At 33.6% G+C, this 23,928-nt stretch overlaps 1 protein-coding gene across 6 annotated transcripts in view; it reads right to left on the bottom strand.

The window, feature by feature from the left end:
- Positions 1–1,161: 1,161 nt before the first annotated feature.
- Positions 1,162–23,928, bottom strand: part of LOC132943664 (leucine-rich repeat-containing protein 24-like) — a 165,864-nt gene continuing 143,097 nt past the window's right edge. For all 6 annotated transcript variants that reach the window (XM_061012689.1, XM_061012691.1, XM_061012690.1 and 3 more), the window contains one exon: positions 1,162–3,905. In XM_061012689.1, the coding sequence (XP_060868672.1) occupies positions 1,825–3,843 (2,019 nt within the window). In that variant the 5' untranslated portion in view covers positions 3,844–3,905 and the 3' untranslated portion in view covers positions 1,162–1,824. The remainder of the gene's footprint in view (positions 3,906–23,928) is intronic.

The following is a 23,928-nucleotide window of genomic DNA, read 5'->3' as shown; positions in this document are numbered from 1 at the left end:
TATGCCCATATCTTACTCGAAAATTAAAATATCGAAAAAATCGGCTAGGCACAGATATTGTTCTTAGCGTGAAGTCTGATAATAGGTTAGGTTAGGTTAGGTTAGTTCACTAGCTATTCACTCTAATATCAAAACTAAAAGCGTATTAATGAAACTAGTGAACAAAATTTGTTATGTCATATGTTTGTAAGACAGAGACAACAAATGCATGGGTAGCGTCTTCTTAAAAAAAAACTTAAAACTGGATTACATAAGTGTTTATACTTATTATTATTACAAAAACAAATAGGTAATAATAAAAAAATCTATAAATTAAAAATATTGTGAAAAACATGACAAACCTGAATTTTATAAACGTATAATTAACCCCCCCCCACCAATAAGTATTATTATGTTTTTTCATATGCTCATTCAAAGCTCTCATTTCACTTTTTTCCTTGTTACTACTTAATTACGTACGGTATTTATTTATTGGTACATAAATATTATAAATCGATATTCTATTATTAATGTTAAGTTATTAAAAAATCAATTTCTGATCGCAACGATAGATATCCTTGCAAAATTGAATATAATAATATTATGATCTAGTATTACATGATTTGGTTTTCTGACCGTTTTTTTAACCTCAACTCATAGATGCATATATATAGGTACAATGTTTTCTTTCTATATACTCACCGTATTATCTGTACTAAATCGCGTTCGTGTAAATGTTTGATGGGTATAAATTGTCGTGTACACATATTATAATATTTGTACCTATTATTATTATCATCGGACGATTTAAACTCGAATATTCAATATACTACGTTAAAATGTGACAGCATCACAATAATATAGGTACCTGAATAGGGTTTCGTACCGTGTTTACAATGTTTTTGTTATTATTATTATTTATATAAATTAAATGCACCAATATGCATATAATTTATACCTATAATCTATGTATAAATTATATTATTTTATAATTCGATTGTTTTCGAATTGAACGGTTCTGACACACCTGAAGTCCCAAGCTATTCCATCATTATAACCCGATTAATTTATAATCGTGGTCCGACACGACATCACAGGGGTACTTCTTCAATATCTCGGTGGACTGCTTGTAAAGGTTGTAATTAAACAATATAATATTATTATGATTAAATAAATGCAGACTTAAAAAAACACACGATGTTTATTTCACTATATTATGCATAATACGTTTCCCGTTTACTATAATAATATTATATATTATATTATTATATAATATAATATAATTATTAAACTCCATCAAATTTTACATAATTTTGATGACATTTTATAAAGGTAATAATAATATTAATATCCTCCTTCATTTCTTCATCACCAGTTTGGCTCCATCATTTTGGCCGTAGGATTTGCTGTTTTGCTATCATATTATAAATATAATCTCCTTAATCGAAGGTGTAGCATTGTTTCTCTAGCGGTCTACTGAAGTGGTTTTAAGAGAATATATGGATTTCTTTACAGCTATCAGACAATTTTTAAAATTATTATTCTTGCTTTCGTAGAGTCCTGTATTAATTTTAACAATAGTAATAATAATAATAATAATAATAAAATGGTATTAATAATTATCATACCCGTAACGCTACGTTATAATATAATACAATGCTTAATTATATAATTATTGATATTGCTTAGGTAAAAAAAAACCATGTCGCGAAACAAACTCGTATCCGGTCGAGCCACCAAGAACGTAATAATAATTATTATGGCTTTTCGCGAACAATTAATAATAATACAATAATATAATGTATGAATAAAAACAATATAGCTTTGGTGTGCCGTTAGCTATTATTACAGCGCGATGGAGTCGTCTTTGTCGGCGCCGTCTTCGTCGCCCGACCGGAACGGCAACGGAGGGCTAATAATGGGCGCGACGCCGCCAACACCGCCACCGCCGACGTCGTCGTCCGGGTCGTCCACGACGATGGTCGGTGGCGGTGCGGCGGCGGCAGGGATGCCAATCGTCCCGGGCCCCGTGGTCGTCGTCGGATACCCCCCCTGCGCGGTGGTGCGCACCACCTGCACGGTGTCGTCGTAAGCGGTCAACACGGCCGCCCGTCTGCGCTGTCTCCGGAGAGTGGCCCCGGCACCAACACAGCGGCTTCCGGCCACGGCCTCGGCGGCGGTCGCGTAATACGCACCCAGACACTCGATGCCGCACTGCACCGGTATCTGTATGGAAACGTAACCGGTGGCTGGCGGACATTCGGCCCAAACGATCTGCTCGAAATCGATCTCCCATCCGGTGCGTTTCACGTCGCTCACCACGTCTGGATTGCTCTCGGCCGTCGCGACGGTGGTGTCGTCAGCCCCATCTGGCCCCGTCGTTGTTACCGTCACTAAGGTGGCGGTCGCCCGCGCCGATGCCGGACGGTGGGCCGAGGGTACCGAGAACTCCTTGTCGGCTGTCGTACTGACGGTCCGATAACCGTCAGCCGCGGGTGCGGTGGGTCTTCGCTTGCAGGTGGACGACGAGTCGCCGGCTCGGCCGCCGGCGCCGGAGCGTTTCACCCGCCTGCACCTGATGGCCACCAGTACGGCGGCCGCAGCTGACAGCGCCACCGAGCCGGCCGCCAAACAACCGACGTATAGTAGTGGTCGGCCGTCGCCTCCGCTGGTCCCACCACCGCCACCCGCCGTGGCCGATGACGACTGAGACGGTGCGGATCGGTCGTCGACGGTGCCCGCGGCCAGGAACGGTCGCCCGGGCCGGACGGTGACCGTAAAGTTGACGCGAGCCTTGCCCGCCCGGTTCTCGGCCACGCAAGCGTACGAACCGGCGTCGGTCACGCTCGCGTTGTACACGTACAGTTCGGCTGTCGTGTTTCCGTCCACGGTGATGAGCTCGGACGCGTTGTGCCGGTACACGGGAACGCCGCCGTACAGCCACTCGACCGTGGCCGTTGGGATGGCGGCCACCAGACACCGGAATGAAACGTTGACGCCCTCGGCCACGTCCTGCACAGGTTGCGTGGCCGGGTACGCGGCCGGCGCGCACGCCAGTTCGGCCACCGACACCCGGCGCACTGGCACGTCGGCGTAAGTGGCCGGACCCGAGCACACGGGCTCCTCGGTGACCGGCACCCGCGAGGCGGTCAGCCACCGGTGCATGTCAACCATGCGGCAGTCGCACTGCCAGTCGTTGCGGTGCAGGTCGACGCCGTGTAACCGGGCGGGCAGCGTATTCGGCCCGGGAACGTGTGTTAACAGGTTGTCATCCAGCCTGAGCCAGTCGAGGCCGCTGAGGTCATCGAACGCGCCGACTGCGACGGCGGTCAGCCCACAGCCGCTCAGGTCGAGCGCGGTCAGCTGACCGAGGTGCCGGAATGCCCGGGCCGGCAAGTCGCCGATCGGGTTACCGCTCAGGCTGAGCTTCATCAGGGACGGGCACTCGGCGAATGCACCGGTCGGCACCTGCCTTAGACAGTTACCGGACAGGTCCAGGTCCACCAGGTTAGTCAGGCCCCTGAACGCTCGGTCATGCACGTAGTACACGTTGCAACGGGACGCGTGGATGCGTTGAAGGTTGGAAAGACCGGCCGCGGCAAACGTGTCGTGTGGCAGCCCAGCCGCCGACAGATCGTTGTCCGATATGTCCAGCACTTGCGTGGCCGGGTCGATGCCTAGAGCCAACGTCACGCTCGTCACCTTCTTGTCCACGCACTCGACCGTTTGCTTGCCGTTTTTCCACTTGCACGCGCACCCCGCTGGACATCCCGGCGACGACGAGATGGTCATCGTCGTCATCGTCGTCGTCATCATCATCATCATCATCATCGCCGTCGTCGTCGTCGACGTCGATAGAACCATTACCGCTGCGTGCCAACACTCATATTGCGCATTCAGTCTTCATCGTCATCGTCAGGACGGACCTGCAACAGATAAGTTTAACGTCGTGATAAGTTATATTATATACCATTAACTATATTAGCGTATTATAATGGTATTCACTCATGTGTATAATATTACCCCACATACGGGCGTGAAGTGTTTTTAAAACCCCGACCACCATCACCTGCAGCACCACGACCACCACCATCGACGATTTAGCCTAGGTACTTTCTTTTTATATATTCCCACGGTATTTTCTATTTAGGTATAGTATAATATTTATACGATTATAACGACCTTTGATCCCCGTGATGGCAGCCATCGATGCGGCTATAATGAGACTGTGGAACCAGCGTTAATCTTACTAAATGTACATACCAAATGGCTTTTGCAAAATTGATTAGGTACTACATATATCTTGCAACCACTCACACGGCTACACACTCGCTATCGGTAGAATTAAATCGCACATTCGAGCATGACGTTACGAAATGGTGTGTCGTAAGTCTTCCACGCACCCACTTCACCTCCGACGTAAACATGTTCGCCTTTTACACTTGTTATACTATAATTTTCCTTATTTTTTCAAATACTCTGACCAATAATTCACTGACCCTAATACTTTGTGTACTACCAAGATGGGCCACTCTCACAATTACTGAATTACCAACATTCTGCCTAATACGTTGCTCAATATTTTTTAAACATTTTTGTTTGTGTGATCAATTTACGATATTAGATACGTTTAGATACTAGATAACATAATCTTATAGTTCTACGTGAATATTTTATAATAGTATCGTATTCATTACTTTATTTATAGACACGTCAACAATCAGCATGGTTTATAAGTATCCGATTAAGATGATGACGATATAATTTATACATAGTTAGAGTTCTGTAATACATTCTGTAAACACTTGTGGAATTTTTGTATATTTATCACCAATCTCGTGTTCGTATAAGTAGACATAGTATTTTCTTATTAAATGTTGTTGAGACCAAACATATTTGTAAAACAAAATGACAAATAATGCGCCAACCTCTAAATCATTATTTTACTCTATATAAACTCATACCAAACCGCAGTTCATTTCTCTACATCTACAAGCTATTGTACATACATTTTGGTACTTTATTGTACCTTGTTTATGCTTTTGTACTACATACATTTGTAAATATTGTATAATTATTTAAATAAAAAGATATATTTATGTCTTTACCCGTGTCCAGTTTTTTTTTGGTGACAAATCCTGTATAGTATATACGCTATATAGGTGTGTCTCTGTTTCACTGTACCTACCTCACTTCATGGACAAATGGGTGTTAGCGTACCTAGCTTTGAGAAAAAATTCGACCTTAATGGGCAACCGCAATTTTATTCGTAGATTGGATAATCCGAGTGAATATTCCAACCAATAAAATTTTATTGACATTCATAGAAAAAAAACTAAAATAATATTTTCAAAATTGTATCGTGTATAGAAATTGCTAATATAAACAGAAAATCGAAGCATTTTTACTGCCCTAAAAGGTGATGACGGTAAAAAAAACAGACATCATTGTAAAATCAATACAATTATTGCCCTGCTTAGAGTCTAAAAATAGATCATGAGGGTCCATCCCCCATGGGTTCCTGTTTCTACGACCATGTACACACATACATTTAGTTTTAAGATATAGTTTCTTTATTCAAGGCCATAAGCGTGACATTTGATATCTTGTACCTGATCTACTCGAGTAACCAATGGCAACCGTTTATATATAAACAAAAATTATTGGAAAATCCTTTCTTATTGCACATCTAGATCATTAGAGGAACCACTGTTCCAAATTTCAAGTTCGTACTTTGTAGTATTTGAGATGTAGCGATGAATGAGTGAGTGAGTAGTATTTGGCATATATAAGTATATTATAATAATTATTATATTTTAGATAATATTATTTACCATCATGATGGAGTTGTTCTTCATAGAAATGTACCACTATTGCCTATACAATGCGCCGTGTTACATATATTATTATAATTTATGATACAAATAAAAAACTAAACCAGATATAGAGTTACGGTTGATTTATGGTTTATGAGAATCTGCAGTCACTGACTTGCTTCAACCAGTTCAGAATAAAACTTTACAATTAATAATTATTAAAATTGGATTATTTTCTAACGCGACCGTTTTGTAAAATTCACTTTCTTTCAAATTTGTCTATAATATTTAGACATTTAGATTATAAATTCTATTTATTTTGTTTAAAGTAAATTAACCGTAAAGATAAAAAAAAACATCTTTAAAGTACTAATATTAAAAAAACACATGGATTTTTCGGAACCTTGACTTAAACAGCGACCACATTCATAACCATCAATGTGATAAAAACATCTCGGTTGATATATTGTTTATCTAGTAAGTTATAAGTTAGGTATCGGAAGTTACAGAAAATTATAAATATGAACGAAAAAATTGTAATATATATATGAAGGAATAATAGGTATAATAGGTATGCAAAACAATTTAATAAATATTCATAATAATTCAAAATTATTCCAAAAAAAAAAAAATAATACCATTTTATGTTGTTATTAATTTGCACTAGTTGAAATGTAAAAAAATGAAAAATAAATTTATAATATCAAAAAAATGGCGGAAAACTGTTTGACATTTTGACATTTTTTGAACTGAAAAAATATATTTGAAAAGATAGTTTATCGGAATATTTGAGCGATAGAGATTAAAATCACGTCGCACCATTGTCGTTAAATTAAAGTCGACTGTGACGATAACAATAAATACCTACATTAAATAACGTTGACTTTCATACTAAATATTATTATTAAAATACACAGTTTAAGAAAGAAAAAGATTAATTTTTTTATAGAAAATATTAAATATACATGATATGCGTATGAACATCAAAAAAATGTGCACTTTTCCCCTAAAATTGACGCAATATGCTAAATATGCATTTTTAATTTTCAATTTTTAAACCACCATTGTGTAGCTCGGATTTCCTGCTTTGTCTGCTATAAATCTAAAACATATAGAATAATATGCAACTCCAACAACTCCCGAGCTTTAGTTATACATTTTTTTTACTTGGGTGACATATTATATTAAATATTTCAATTGAACCACACAGCACAACTTTCAGAATAATCTTATGACTTAATCTAAATTATATTATGAATTTATTTTATTATTTAAACACTCAAAATATTTTTCAACGAAACTGCCCTACGACAACATATTTTATTTGATATTGTGAGTTCTTTTGGTGTTGTATTTTTACACAATTTTTGAAGTTGACTCTTTTTGTTGTTGAAAAGTTCATAATAAAAACAGCTGATGAAAAAAAATTATTTTACGTGATTTCTTGTATGTGAATTTCTTTTTATACTTCTAGTTGTATATTTTACCATTGGAAGTTATGACTTTGACAACTGTAAATAACTGCATTTGAATTGTTGTAAATTCTTTTGAATTCGTTGAAAAGTTTTTTCAAAGGTGTAATGTGGTGTTTGATAGTTATTTTTTTTAATTTAAAATAATCTTAATGGTTCACATTATATTACGTCGAAGTTCAACAACTCGCAATTAGTGTAATAAACATTGTTTGTTTGTACGTTTAAAAAATGGGTAGATTTTCATTTTCACGAATAAATTATAAATATTATGAATACTGCAACGATACCTATAATAATACATGGCTTGTTTAGTATATTCGTTTAATTTAATTTGTATTTTTGGCCCAATATTTGCAGTTGTGAAAACGATCACGTAAATCGAATTTAAATGTACAATGTATGTAAACTGTGTTATATCAATCTAAATTATAATATGCATATTCTGTGCACGGGGTTAAAGTGGCTCGTCTGCATTTTTGTTAAAATACACATCGTAACAATAATAATAATAATAATAATAATAATAATAATAATAATAATATGAACGTCTTTACGATGGCGTGGCATTTATTATATATAGAGGTGCGCAAGCAATTTTCCATCAAAACACGTGTTTCGTTTGACTTATCGAACGTGGCGCGTAGGTGCTATATGTGTGTGGCTGGCATATACAATATTTGGTTTGCATATATTTTGGAGTTAGGTATATTATTATGTCTTTCTCGCATGTGTTCTATTTATATATGTATATATATATATATGGCGTGTACGTAAAATAATGGTTGCCGACACATGATCAATCGGAATCGACATTCGCCATAGGCAACCGAATATCGATAAAACGTAAATTTATTACTTTATTAGTACGTTTTATAGGTATAGATAGTTAAAAAGGGTACGATATCTCAAATAATAATAGTAAATTATAATATTTAGATATCATTGGGCAAGAATGGACTGGGAGATATTTGTAGTTCATTTAATTTTAAATACCATTATTCAATACTATGGTTATGTCAAATAGCTTATCGTAGGTAAATGCTAAATAAGTTATTACTCATAAGAGTTCATACAGTTGTAAACTAACTTAATAATATTACCGTTTTTGAAAAAAAATCATAGCAATAACACTTTTTATAACACTAATTATGTGTATCTATCTACTTCGTCTTTATAAAGTTTATTAAAAAAAATGTTTTTATTTATTAAGTACCAATCTTATGCATATAGTTTTGTTTATAATTTTATTAAAACTTTATAACGGGATCAAACATTTATCATTCAGAATAGTTGTCAATGAACATATTAACTATAATTGAATACCTACCAAATACGTTGCTTAAGTTGAAGTCACACTTATATGTGATGTCTTGGTCTCGCGTTAAATATGGCTAATCTTAATTCTTCAGATACAATGTATTGTTGTTAGCTTTAATACTAGAACGAATCGACTTATGATCAAACTAAAAGGCAAAATCACTAACTGTTTTTTACTTTTATATAAGTCAGTTTTATACAATACTTTTAATTATTCAACGAGTTAATTCTGCAGGACTTTATAAAGTATATGTTGTAAGGATACTATATAGATACGAAATTGAACACAGATATTATTGTAAGTGGTCGTTTTTTAGAGTTTACCTGTAGTTTCAAAGAAAATTGAGAACAAAACGGTAAAGTCATGTTGAACAAAACGCGTTTTGTTGTAATTTGAAAAATAATAATAATATTAGAGACTCGACTCGAGACGTTGTGCGTGTCTGACGAGGACTACGAGGGTCCGATGTCCGTGGTAATCTCTAAAATCTACCCCCAAAGCCATAACATGTATACCTATTACCTACCTACGTATAGTTATGGCCGCGATATTGTCACATAGTTCTACCAAAGCAAATTAGTGAAGGACTTTCTCAGTGGTGGATAAACCAACAAAATTCCAAATATATATATATATAATGAAGCAATAGTGAATCCGTTTATGGTCAGCCTCGTATATGTGGTGTGATTAATTTTACAATACGACCTCAATCGATTTATTGAATGGGGTATTCATAATATGGTTTATTCGTTTGTATCAAGTAAATTTAGAAAAATGCAAACATGTTAATTTTTATTGTAGTTTATGATAATTAATTGTAGGTAGATTATGTAATTAATCATGAGAAATTGGAAACGGTACAAAACAATATAATATAGGGACTTGGATATTTACGATTCGTTAACACTGGATCTAATTTTCAACGTGCATCTAAATGTCATTTGTGCAAAACCGTAGAGAAATCTATGGTTGATTAAAAGGAATTGCGAAGGATTTAATAACTTGTATTGTTTAACAACTTTGTTTTATACATTGATACGATATGGTCTCCACTTCAGATCAATTTTTGGATCAATGTTCCTAAAAAACTAGGACTAGTAAAAAAAAATGTAAAACTGTAATGAAGTACCTATTCCTCCGCATTGTAGTGCATAAAATTAATTTGTGCGGTCATCCGATTTCTGTAGTTGAGCGTCAATGCAATATGAACTCATTGAAATTTAGACGCATTGTATTAATGTATTTTTTATCTATAAACTTTTGAATGGTTAAATTTGACAGTCTGAATTTATTGCGAAGCTTATATTTTAATTTACCACAAGTGAACCATAAACTCTTGTAACGATTCGAATAATTTTGATTTATTTATAGATAATATATCAACATTTTAACAATGTTCCCTAAATGTAGTAGGTACAGTATTAACTAACTAATTTGTATCTTATGTTTGTATTTATCCCATATTATGTACATATAGTAATTATAGTAGTTATTGTAGGTAAACTTTCGGAACTTTCCCTTCCACGGGCTTAAATTATTCAATAAATTCATATAAATAAATAAATTTTACGGCGGGAGTGAAAGGAGCCGCACACCGAGAGAGTACAATGATTCTGTTTTTGTGTATATAAATATAAAATACCGTAGGTATAAGTAATACTGTACCAATACGTATAATATTAAGTGATACATTAAATGATTTTAACTATCATGAAAAGAGAAAACCCTTGATGAGTGGTGACGGGGGATGAAGATTTAATCAGATTTTTCTCTCACGGCGGCGCAAATGGGTTGTCCTAAGGACGCGCGTGTGTGAGAGGTGAGCCCATTTTTAAGTTATATATTATATATACACCACACATATATAATATTATATTGTGTGTGAATATATATATATATATATATATTATATAAATATACGTGTGCACGTGTGCACAACAATCACGGGGACGAAACGTATGTATATATTTAGAGCAAGCAAGAGACAGAGAGAGAGAGAGAGAATCGCAACTCTTCCGCCGCCGACGATAAATCAACCGGCGATAGACAGGGCAGCCTGTTTTCTGCGACAATTACTTTAGAGTTTGGACACGTGCGAAAATAACCGTTTTATGCGCGCTGGTGTGTGCCACACATTCGTTGTATGATGAAAACGGCCGACGCGTTAGTGTGCATTCGCGACAGGTGGGAGTGGTACGGTGCCCAAACCATGTGTATAGGTATATTGTACTATTGTGTTATTCGAAAACGATTCATGGAGTCTATTTTATAACAGGTCGTATAGAACCATAGAGCGGAGATTTTATTGAATTTTAGAGGGTGGGGAGGGGGCCTTGAAAAATGTTCAATAATTTTGGAGGTGGCTTTGAATATTGTTTTTTTTTTTTGGGGGGGGGGGGCTACCTTTTTAAAATTATTATTTGAAATAAAATATATTATTACTGTTATATATAAATGTCTTATAGAAAGTTGTGCGCAAGATTCAGTGTCTGGTGCAGCACACATTTCTAATCGGACCAAACAGAACATTAAACAGGTAACTCATTTACCTCATCTTGGCATAGGTAAAACAAGTGAAAGGTTTGAAAGGTAAAAATGATGTACTCGTAGAGTAAAATGTCGTTCAATATTAACATATTGTTTAGGTATATTATAATACAAATGCGTTATTGGCATCTAATTGGTAATTTGAATAGTTATGAAATTGTGTCTGTATGTGTGTAGGTTGAACATGCAAAGATACGCCCGTCAGTACAAAACTCAATGGTATGTAGGAGTTTCTAAAATTATGTAAGTATTATTAGGGAGTCGTTGGTTTCAGAAAATAAAAATTTGATGTGAAAACTGAGCATCGAATTTTAAAATTTTAGACAAGTATTCTCATATATATTTAATATAAATATAATAAAAAAAAAGAATTATTTAAAAATATCCAGGTACCCAAAATGAGGCGATTCCCACTACCTTCCAAGTGTTTTTGTTTTGTTTTTTTAATTTCATTAAATAATTTACAAAAATTCTGTGACACGTTGGTTCCTATCTATCTATCTATACAATAGGATTTTAATAATTTATTTTTTGAACTCGTGATTTCTTGCAACTTGTCACAGGACCAAATTGTCCCCATCTCTTGCCCGATGCCCGGTTACATAATGTCTAATTATTGTGGTTATGTTTTGCGTTTGCACAGTTGTGACATCGGAGCCAGTTAATGTGCTCCAGGATTTTAAATCATAGCTCTATATCCAGTATGTTTAATCTAAGTATACGATATTGGTATTTTATTATAGCCGTGCTCACACCAATAAAGGCAATCCTTACAAAATATTTTACATTTTTAATCATCAACAAATTATTACAATTCAAAATAAATTTATCTCATTTTTTGTTGTTATTATAGAGGCGCTTGGTTAATCAGTTGTCAGTATACAGCATTTATATCATACATACGTTCATAACGAAAAATCGGTTAAGACTTATGTACCAGTAGGTATGTTAAAAGTTACAACTTCTAATAACAATTTCTACATTTAAGGAAATATTGAATAAAGCAATTGAAATAGAAAAAAAATAGAATTTATGAAGAAATCGTTAATAAGTTATTATTTAAAAATTGAAATCAACCATAAATTTGTTTCTTTTTCTAAATTTCTCCAAAAACCTTGAAAGTGTTGGTAATTTCGTACTTTACACTTCCGGGTACAGAAAAATCACTTGACTAGTATGTAACCAATGATTTAGTTATTAATTATTATAATAGATAATAAAATAATATAGAGCTAATAAAGACATCGAATTATTTATTTTTTACATAAAAAATAACTTTTGATTTTTGTTATTAATTATTGTTGCATAAACTGTGCTAGTTCAATCGTTAACGTTTCTTCAATTTAATATTACCATTGATTTTAATAGTATAGATTACATTTTTAATATAATAAATAAAATTGTTATAGTAATATTATTATATTATCTATTAACATTCAAACATTTTTTATTCATAACTCTTAATATTTCGAAACGTTACCACCAGCTTATGTTGCTAAAATTAAACTAGACTATAGCACTTCCCTAGAAGTCGAGGCGTACGGCGAATTTCGATGAATTTAAACGCGAAATCCACTTCTATTTGTGATGCGTTCTGCATATATATATATATTAATATAATAATATATATGTACAGGAGAGATATTATGGATTGTTGATGGATTTTCATACTTATATAATATATTTTACAACACATATTGCTATATTTACCCATATAATATTATATATTACGTTATTTATAGATATGTATATAATACATACATTCGATGGAAATACGGGTGTATGACACGCTGTATAAGAATATATGAGAAAAGACGGAACATTATATTATTAAAACTGTCGAAATGCGATATTGCAGCCAATCGTACGCCGGGAAACACTAGACGGTGCGCGCATTTTTTGTGGGCCCGTGAAAAATTGCCAGGTGTGAAATATGGCTTGACTTTTCGCAGGAGAGTAAAAAATGAACTTTATTTTTTCCTGTCCCATAGCCGTCCTAGCTAGCCAAAAATTGGCAATCAATGTGCCACGGGATGTGTTGCCGGCGGGAGGGGGAAAGACTGACCGTATACCCCCCTCGTCCATCGTAGTTTATACGCAAGCACATTTTTGTTTTATTTTTTCCACTGTTGTTATTTCAATCATATCGATCATATCGCCAAACACTAAACTGATATTACGGTGTATTCCATCTACGCTCTCTATAGTTGTTCGTACCTATATATCGCACTGTTCCGAATCACTACAACTATATAATGGGTTATATAAACATTATAGAATAATGATTTGTCAAGTTTGACACTGCTTTCTTAAACATAAAAACCACAATAATTTTCTTTTCTCAAAATTAACATACAGAGTGATTTCTTTTAAGAACGAACACACTTCCGAAAGTTTTAACGTGATAAGAGATTTTATTTTTGGACAATTTGAGACATAGCTCTATGCAATTATAACGTTTTATGTTTCCCTCGTTTTGTTCACCCGTATTTTTATTATTAACTTATTTTTTCCAACTGTAAACCTATGTTTTTAATATAATAATCTAAAGCAGAATACTTTTCTAAAAATGTTGAGTGGTGTAAAAAATTGAAAGCTGATTCACAAACAAAAAAGGTAAGAACAAAATGTTCGAATTCCAAGAACCTTACTTTAATTGCCCAAAAATTGTATTAAATATTTATATATTACAAAATATGTTTAATGTATATATAATTTTAAAATCAATGGAAGAAAACTGCTGGTTTTTGAAAGAAAATCTTGGAGAAGATTTTTGGACCAGTTGAAGATTGAAGAAACGGGAGAGTGAAGAGCAAAGAAAAATGATGAATTGGAAAGGTTATTCCGGAAGGAAAATATATTAAGCATAATCAGAAACCGAAGACTTTAGTAGGAAGATTTTAAAAGGAAAGACGTGGAGGCACTGAATGTAGGACTGGATTGGAAAGAACGAGTGGCTGATAGGGAAGGCTGGAGAATTGGATGTGTCTGAGAATGGTCTTAACGGCCGACAAACACACGAAAAAGAAGAATTTTAAAATCAAAATAATGAGATAATTGTTTGTTGTTATTTTTAAAAATAAGTGGGCATTGTTTTTGTGAATTTTTTAATTAGTTACATTTACACAATTTTGATTATAGAAACCGACGATGATGCAGTGATTTAGACTATATTGATTGACACTGAGTAGTTGATTAATAATTTTTATAAAACACTTCGAGATTTAAAAAAAAATATATGTTTTTTATAGAGTTTAGTTTATATCATCGTTAGTCATTATCGTTCATAGATCTGACAATATATTAAACTTGATTCGTATACAAGGAACAGGATCTCATTATAAAATAAATATTTTTAATTCTGGTTAATTATATTAATATTATATTAAATACTTTATTTACACATTATTTTATTCTAGACTTTTTTTAAATTTGTTTTACACTAAACATATTCTTTGTATGTTTTTCAAAATGTAATGAATTTATTGAATACATTTAATTTATATTTAATTAGATTAAAAAAAAACATCTAATGTAATTATATGAATTGCTTCTGGAGATAATATGATAATATTTAGCTATCTAAATAATACTATATATACTATATATCTAATATCTAAAGTAATTTAAATTTCAGACCAAACATACATTATTCCAATATTGATCATACATTTTTTTTTTTTTTTTTTTAATTTTTATTAGATGATATACAATCTATACACAAAGGCATAAGAAGAATATGTGCTATAATAAGTTTGACATGAAAAGGGTGAGGGAAGAAGCCATCCAGTGATCGCACTTCCTTTTGCTTAAATATATTTATATATTATTAGATAATGATCATACATAATTTTATAAATTCCATTGATATTATTGAAAAAAAAACAATGAATAATTAAGAGGCCCGTTAATAATAAAAATATAAAATTATATAAATATTAAATGCAACAATACAATATCTGCCTATTGTCATAATTTATGCAAGGTACTTGTGTAACTAAAATTATTTAAAACAGAATACTTTTTAAATTATTCAAATTACTGAAGCACTCAAAACGTTTGTAATACAATTGAGTATAATATATATTGAACAATATAATAAACTCAATGCTAATACTTTTAATAACATTATTTGTATTATTCATTATTCATTATTTATTGTTAATATAATAATATATATGTTTTATTATTTTTACAGTTATACCACTCATACAATTATACGATTAAAATGTTAGTTGGTATTATATCTAGATATATTATTTATATTGAGTATAAATTAATTTAGAAATTTCTTTACAGTTACAACTTAAAGGAAATAAGTTAGTAGTTTTGTATAGTATTTAATTTTTAGTAGAGTGGTGGATAAAATATATATATATATATTAATGAAATAAACGAGTGAAGGAAAAAAATAAAAAAGTGTATAAAACCAAAAGTATCCTTTTTCTGCAATTAGATCGCAACTATTCTTTAGTCGAATTATATTCTTTCCCCTAACGTAAATGATTTAATACGATCACTTTACTGAACATCGTTAGAAAATGTATTTAACCTATTTACTTTCTATGTATTTTTACTACTACTATAATTACATTTTAATCCCTCCAGATCATGTGATGGTTAGGTTAGGTCTACGTTTATAATACTCAGTACAGAAAATAGAAAAATAGAATTTTTTAACTTTAAACAAATGTATAATTAGACGATCCTACTAATATACAATTGCTAAACAATAAACCAAATTCACTTTATAGAGATTCTAATGGAACACCGAAACTTCCAAATCCAAACTTATGCCATTCGTTTCTGCTTTGTTTGTGCTTTTAATACCATCGATTGTGCTGAAATACTTCCCAATTTATCCAAACTTTAGAGTATGGGGTTGGAATGTATCCCCAGACACTCCCCTTTGTAAAAAAATTATTTCGTGTTGCGCGTCTGATGATAAGTGTCCACATCATTTTTTTTTACTTCTACGGTGTATAGTCGTAAACAATTTGGTTTGCTAGGAAAAACCAAATGCATTGTTATAGTTAAACGAGGGGCAAGGGTTCGCACCCCCCCCCTAAAATGCTATATTTTAGGCAATTTTTTTTAACAAGTTGTTATATTTTATTTAAGAATAGTTCACTAACCCTCAATTTAGAAAAGGTGACTTCATATTATACTGTATAGGTACCTACTATAAAAAAATTAATCATACAGTTATCCTTGCCTAAACTGTATAATATGTGTATTTCGCGAGAAACTCGCAAATATGATAATACATATTATAATAACTCAACTACTTGCATCAATTATGATTTAAATTCACCTATATATTTTAGAAAAACTATTTGGTTGGTTTTCGTTTGAAAAAAAAAGTTTGGACCTACACAAAACACTCTTTAAATGGTATAAAAACCGAAGTATTTGAAAAAATAATCCTTAATTGTATTTATAAATTCCAAAGATCAGAATTGGAATTATTAATACAAAAATTATGGTGAGAATGCTTGGTGAATCACCCCGTATATATTTTATAACATTGTACTACATGCCATATAAACTCGACGCAGTTTTAACAAGCATGCACATATTTGTGCATCATTATTATTATTTTTTTTAATAACTTTTACATAAATATATATATTATATACATTCGTATATATGTAGAATACATTGCTGGCTTATGGCCGGAAGCGTGTATTTGTATACGAGTCGACACGTTTTATGGATTTTGTGGTCTGAATTATACGGTATGCAAAAAAGGTATGGGAAACCGGAGAGGATTTTGTCAACGTGAAAATCAACGCGAGTATAGCGCGAGGAGGTGGTAAGTGTGGATGTATACAACTCGCAGGGCGGTCGCTGGAACTGGCGGATATGTATGTGTATATATTATATTGAAGGGACAAGCAATTTTGGAAGATATATTATGACGGGACATGTCAAAACTGAAAGTCGTGTGAGCCTTCGCCTGGACCCGCCTTTGCAGGTCCTAGGGTGTGTATACCTCGTGCAGTGCCGATCGGTGGTGTTGGCGGTGGGGGGGGGGGCGCATCGCGCGGGGATTGGGGATGCGTGCAGATCAGCGGTCCGTAAATAATGTTTGCACTGTACGACTCTCGATGATGGATTCCGGTGGCTTTTGTAATTGCAAAATCAATAGCTTGTCCTCTCCGCCTGTCTGTACGACTACGACAGCGACAAGCGATGATACGGCGACCAATCTTCCGACAACGGGATCGTATACGATTCGGCGGGGCTAAACGTGTGTAACCAGGTAACGCGTCACCACGCGGTAACTGCCGGTCGTAATATATCAACTTTCCGTCGTGAGCGAGTGCCGAGACGACCGATAATCTGTGATTGAAACTCAAACATTTTCGGGAGAAACCTTGGAAGCCGGCCATACGTTTTTGGGGCAGTAAAGATTTTCTGATCAACCGCCCTCCCACCACACCAATCAACAACCCCTTTTAATCACGAGTCTCGACGGTGGTGGCTGAGTGGGAATTCCAATAAACCAACTGGCCAATTTTATCTAGTAATTCAATAACAAAAAAACAAACGTTTTCTTTATATCATTTCATAGTTAAAATAATTTAACGTTGTAAACATTTAAATTAAAAATAACTCATTTAAATGTACCTGTTTATGAAACTAATTTCAAATAAATACGGTGGTGTTATTCAGTTGTATTGAATAAATTAAATTAGTTCATCATTATTAATTAGTCTTTCTTTCTCAACGTAAAGTTTTACCACAGTTGTGGTTCTTAAGTCATTTTCAATATTTCTAAATGGGGGAAAAATTTCACAAGTAGAAATATTCATCTGCATCGTTAAAAAGTTTGAGAAAATTCAACACAACTAACGGAAATAACTATATTAACTTCCTATAGTTTTAACGCATCACTACCTTGTAAATGTGGCTCTGTTTTAAACGTTGTTCGATTTTTGATAGATTCTGAAATATCCATTTAAATATTTCCGAAATCAGCTCATCTCTGTTTTACCGACAGAAGTTGCGCATCAGTTTAACCAACGAAGTTGTCATGAATATATTATCCTTAGTTCGCAGAGTTATTTAGCTTAAAAACAAATTTTGATTTTGAAACATCAACATTTTCCAAAAGACATCTGATTAAAAGGATTCCACCCAAAGATTTTGTCTTTGTCATTCGCGACATAGGATTTTAGACTTGTTCTTTTCCAAACATACCAATTGATCTAACAGAGCGATAAGAATTCTGAAATCTGATTTGAATTTGTCATCAATAGTCTACTTGAAATCAACTTTCCCATATTTTTGATATTATTCCTCAAATCCATAAAACGTGGTATAAAAAAAATTGTGATATTGTGATATTTTAATTTTTGGAGAAGTTAAAATAAAAAAAATAAAATATGGGAAATTAGATTCAAAGTAGACTTCGCAACAAATTGACAAATTGAAATCTGTTTTTAGATGCTTATCACTCCATTAGATCAATTGGTATATTTGGCAAGATCAAGTCCAAAATCCTTTGTCGCTTGTGTGTTAGACAAAGACAGAAAATCACCGGGTGGAATCCCCTTAATAGTTCATGGGAAAAAAGGTGATTTTCATTTGAAAATAAAAAGTTCGTATCACCACAGGACACTCCTTAAATGATATAAAAATCTAAATAACTGAAAATATTCACAAGTATGTTCATATACATACGAGTATACTAAAAATCGGAATTTTAAAAATTTATTATTGAAAGAAAAAATGGAGGTGAGCATGCTTAGTGAACACTCGAATCAACCTGTATACAGCATTAGGATGTTACGTTAAATGTTATATAGACAATGCTGTATTGTCGTTCGTTTGACATTTTTTTTTCCCGTTTTGGCGGTGTTTTCGACGTGTACCTACGGTTAAATCTGTGCGTACGGTAATATTATATTATGTCCCATGGCGCGTGACATTACGCCCCCGTCCCTTAACGGGAATTCCAAAAATGTTCTGTATACTGTTGGTGGTTTACACACAACTGGGGGGAGGGTTGGTGTGGCGAGGGCACCTGCACACGGTGTGTACTCACAAGTATATACGCTGTACACCTATTACATATTATTAAATATTATACCACACGTGTACGCATACGTTACATACTATATAACATAACATATTGTATAGGTATATATTATTATAATAATATGGTAGTTATCATTTTGTAGAATTTCGACGGTCATATTATAACTACTATTAATATATGATAAAATAATGAAGTAGGTACGTAATTTATTATACTGAGTATTTCGTCTAGTATAATCTCGAGTGTAGCTAATATACGAGTATATTATATTTGTATGATACGACTCAATGAATGCGATCAAAGCGTTGTACATATTATTATTATTATCATTTCCGAGCGATAACGAGCTAAACACGATCTACGCGCTCAATACACGCGAGATTGAATAGTACACACTTTATTTGATAAGAGAAGTTGGCAAGTAAAATATTGTTGAAGGCAACCGATAAGCGTATAAAAACATGTGAATTAATATACACATTGAACGAGGCATAATATTATACAGAGCGAGTACGAGACGTCGGGACTTAATCAAACGTTGATTACTCGAAATAAAAAAATTCTTCACGATGACGATTTTCTTTTAATCTCACACAAAAATTATACAGTATGTAGTTAGGATTTTGACAACTTGACTTTTTATTTCTATCTTTTCGGGTATTAATAAAATAACAGTGCGGGTGGAATAGTGTACAATTTTCTAGTGTTAAAATTAAAACTGCCTTAACGTCATTTACATCGTATAGAATATTGTTGTCGAAAAAAAGTTTAAGTTGTTAACGAGTTAGCGATATTAACTAATCAATTCAACGTTAATAACAGAAAAAAAAATATCCAAATCAATAATAGTATTTTAATATTTTGAATTAGGCAAGAGCAATAGAAATAGAACATAATATCTATAAAGGTAATGGGGATAAAATAATAAATACATATGTACAATAGTGTGCAAAAAATATTTTTTTCAGAATATCATATAATGCATTGTTTGTATTTATCTCTTCAAAATTCCAAACTTTAACCATAAGAATAGTTTTTTTTTTTTGAAATTCGATCAAAATTATTATTTTATTATTACATATATTTTTTATAACAACATTTAAAATTAAACGGAATATTTTATTTTACTAGCAGTTTTCCTCAATACATACATTTTTTTACGATATGTTAGCATCTTTCTATTGCTCAATCAACAATTATTTTACTTATAAGTGATATTGCAGAAAATTAATTTGTTATTATTGATGTGTAAACATTTTAATGGGCTAAAATAGTCTTTGTGAGCCGTTGTTATTTTGTCGTGGAAGTGCAACAATATAATATAATCAATTTGTGATTTAATTAATAATAGGTATGCTATTTTATATAAATTGAATTCAAAGTAAATATTTATATTTATTATGTCCAACACCTTAGAAGTGTTTGGCACGTCATCAGTTTTCCTTTTAATCATCAATTCATCATGATAAACTGAATTCAATTAATTGGCAGAAAAATACAATGAATAGTTTGTATTACTGAACATGATATAGCTTAGGTTATTAACATCGCTAAGGTTTCAGTTAGTAACTGATATCAATCAAGGTTTAAAAATATTTGCAAACTATTATAGCATAGTATTTTTATGTCTTATTAATAAAAAAATAACTTAAACAATAAGTCGATATGAGAACTCCAAGCAATTATTTTAAACTAATAACTAATAAAATATCATTGTTTCACTTTCTAACTGATAAATTATTTACGAGATGATTCATCCAGACAGAAATTATGGTTGTAGACCCGCGTATAGGAGGTCAGCAATATTTTTTATTAATACAAAACGAAAAGTTCTAATATACTTATGAAAATGATTTAGGCATTTATCTCAATGCGTATTATTAATTGTTTATTTGATAAGACTGTACTAATAGATTATTTGAATTATAAAGTATGTAGTGTTAAAATGAAATGTACAACTAAAATAATATTAATAATATTATACACTACGATGCCTTATTTGTTTCTGTATTCTATTAAACGTTGTAGCCCTTAAATGGTCCTAATTTAATGTTGCTGAAAAGTAATACGAATACATGGAAATTAGTTTTAATTGTTTAAAAAATAGAAATTTATGAAACAGTTGATATAAAAATGTTTGACATTATTATGTTATGCACGAAGAATGTTTCGAAAGATATATGCACATAATTCACTTTTAATAAGCAATTATTAAACAAGGAAAAGAAGATCAAAAAAAAATATTTTCTTTTCATAAAACGATTAAAATAAAACTAACTATTGTGGCATACTGGCATGGGCTGTTCTTTTTTTTTTATTGTTATTTTATTAAAATGTATTTATTTTTTGAATATTATTAAGCGGCGAAGGTTTAAATATTTCTATACTAACTTATAATAATATGTATAGACTAAATAGTGAATAAAATACTATATTATACTATGTTGATATGTTCCAAAATAATAAGTAATATAGTAAGAAGTAATATCATAGGTTGACTGACCGTCTTTGCTCAGAATCGTTTTTCTTATACAATGATATTATATCATTGAATTCAAATTTAATAGCATCCATTACAGTGACCCACTTGTAACCTACTGTACAGCAGAATGACACCCACTTGCCCGCCTTTTTTAAATTTGAAATTAACATGTTTTAATGATAATTAATAAACCAATACAATATATATTATTCCCGAGATGAAAGTTTTAAAAATATTGTTGCTATGGACAACTATACGGTTTGGAATATAAATTTTCGTTTATGTGTCTCAGTTGTTCATTTGTTAATTCTGTATCGTTATTCGTAACTCTAAAATATACATCGTACATAATATTTTTCTAAAAAATAGAAAAAAACGTTTGATAAGTACTTAATATTATAATTATATAATATAATCTGCGGTCATGTCAAATATCAGTGAAGTATATGATATCAAGTCGTCGGTAGACGAGATTCAATGTTCATCTGTCGAATCGCGATTGACGATCGACTCAAATCGCCCGACGGAAATTATAGTGGAAGATTCTGCCAGTCCCAATATCCGCTTTGACATTGGGTTGGTGAGCACTGAAATTATGTCGTCCAGTTCCGCCGAAGTCGATATACATACGCCATCCGTCTCGGCATTTGCCACGTCGACGTCCGACTGTTCGCTGTCCACATCTTCGTCGGCCGAATCTGGGGTGTCCGTACTTTCGCCGTGTGACTTTTCGCCTTTTGTATCATTGCCACGCGTCTCGTCGGCAACTGCCACGCCGACGTCCAAATCTGTGGTGCCCGTAATTTCGTCGTCTGAATCTGCGGTGTCCGTAATTTCGTCGTCTGAATCTGCAGTGGCCGTAATTTCGTCGTCTGAATCTGCGGTGTCCGAAATTTCGGCATCCATGGCGTCGTCGTCCGAATCTTTGCCACGCGTCTTGTCGGCATCTTCCACGCCGACGTCCGAATCTGTGGTGCCCGTAATTTCGTCGTCTGAATCTGCAGTGGCCGTAATTTCGTCGTCTGAATCTGCAGTGGCCGTAATTTCGTCGTCCGAATCTGCTGTGGCCGTAAATTCGTCGTCTGAATCTGCGGTGGCCGTAATTTCGTCGTCTGAATCTGCGGTGTCCGAAATTTCGGAGCCCGAAGATTCATCGTTCGAATCTTCACCGTCCATCTATTCGGCATCCATGGCGTCGTCGTCTGAATATTTGCCACGCGTCTCGTCGGCATCTTCCACGCCGACGTCCGAATCTGCGGTGGCCGTAATTTCGTCGTCTGAATCTGCGGTGGCCGTAATTTCGTCGTCTGAATTTGCGGTGTCCGTAATTTCGCCGTCCGACGACTCGTCGCCGTTGGTATCTTCACCGTCCGTCTCGGCACCGGAGCAACTGGTTCGGGCGTCCGTCTCGTCGACGCAGCTGTCAAGCTGTGATTTCGCGGACCCGCCGAGACGGCGTACTCGTTCGATGCCCAACATCCACGTGTTGTTTGTTTCGGCCGACGTAAAGAACCGTACGTCAAGCGAATTGGTCGACTCGTCCGAGACGGGAAACGGATGTGCGATAACTAACGGTAAGACAGAGGATGTGGCAAGACAAAAGCGTAAGACAATATGGAAAAGGACTAAGCGAATCGTCAGACGCTTGTTATGCTGTGCTTGACGTTGGTATGTTTAGTTATGTTGCAGAGTTATATACCTAATATGATAGTGTTTGAACATTGAAAAATGTGTTTAAAAAAATGTATATCTAGAATATAAGATTGATATAAGATTGTTTGTTATACCCACTGTATAAATCAATTTATCATTTTCACATAACAATTTCTGTTATATTGTTTTTTTTTTAACTATTTTTTCGAATTACAAATGGCCAAAATCACAAATATATATAGCTTTATTGTAAGCAAAAATTCATATTTAAATGTAACTTTTAGAAAACAATGTGCAACAAAATGAATAAATAAAATGTATGAATATGTAATAGTAAAATGTAAAAATATTAAATATGTAAAAATGAAATGTATAAATATTAAATATGTAATAATAAAATGTATTAATATGTAGCAATAAAATGTAATAACATGTAATAATAAAATGTATATAAATACTAATTGGTTGTAATTCAAAATGCATAATGATTGTCAATATGAGGTTACGCCGTTGGTTATTACCACAGTCGACGCAAGCAATATTACTCATAATTATTCCTGGAATTATTAGATCTTTCCGTTTTAGATAATGGAAATATTGATAAAAAAAAA

The sequence above is a fragment of the Metopolophium dirhodum genome, chromosome 4, assembly GCF_019925205.1.
Source record: "Metopolophium dirhodum isolate CAU chromosome 4, ASM1992520v1, whole genome shotgun sequence".
Classification (NCBI taxonomy): Eukaryota; Metazoa; Arthropoda; class Insecta; order Hemiptera; family Aphididae; genus Metopolophium; species Metopolophium dirhodum.
The sequence above is the reverse complement of the archived record's forward strand: the minus strand, read 5'-3'. Positions and strand labels throughout refer to the sequence as shown.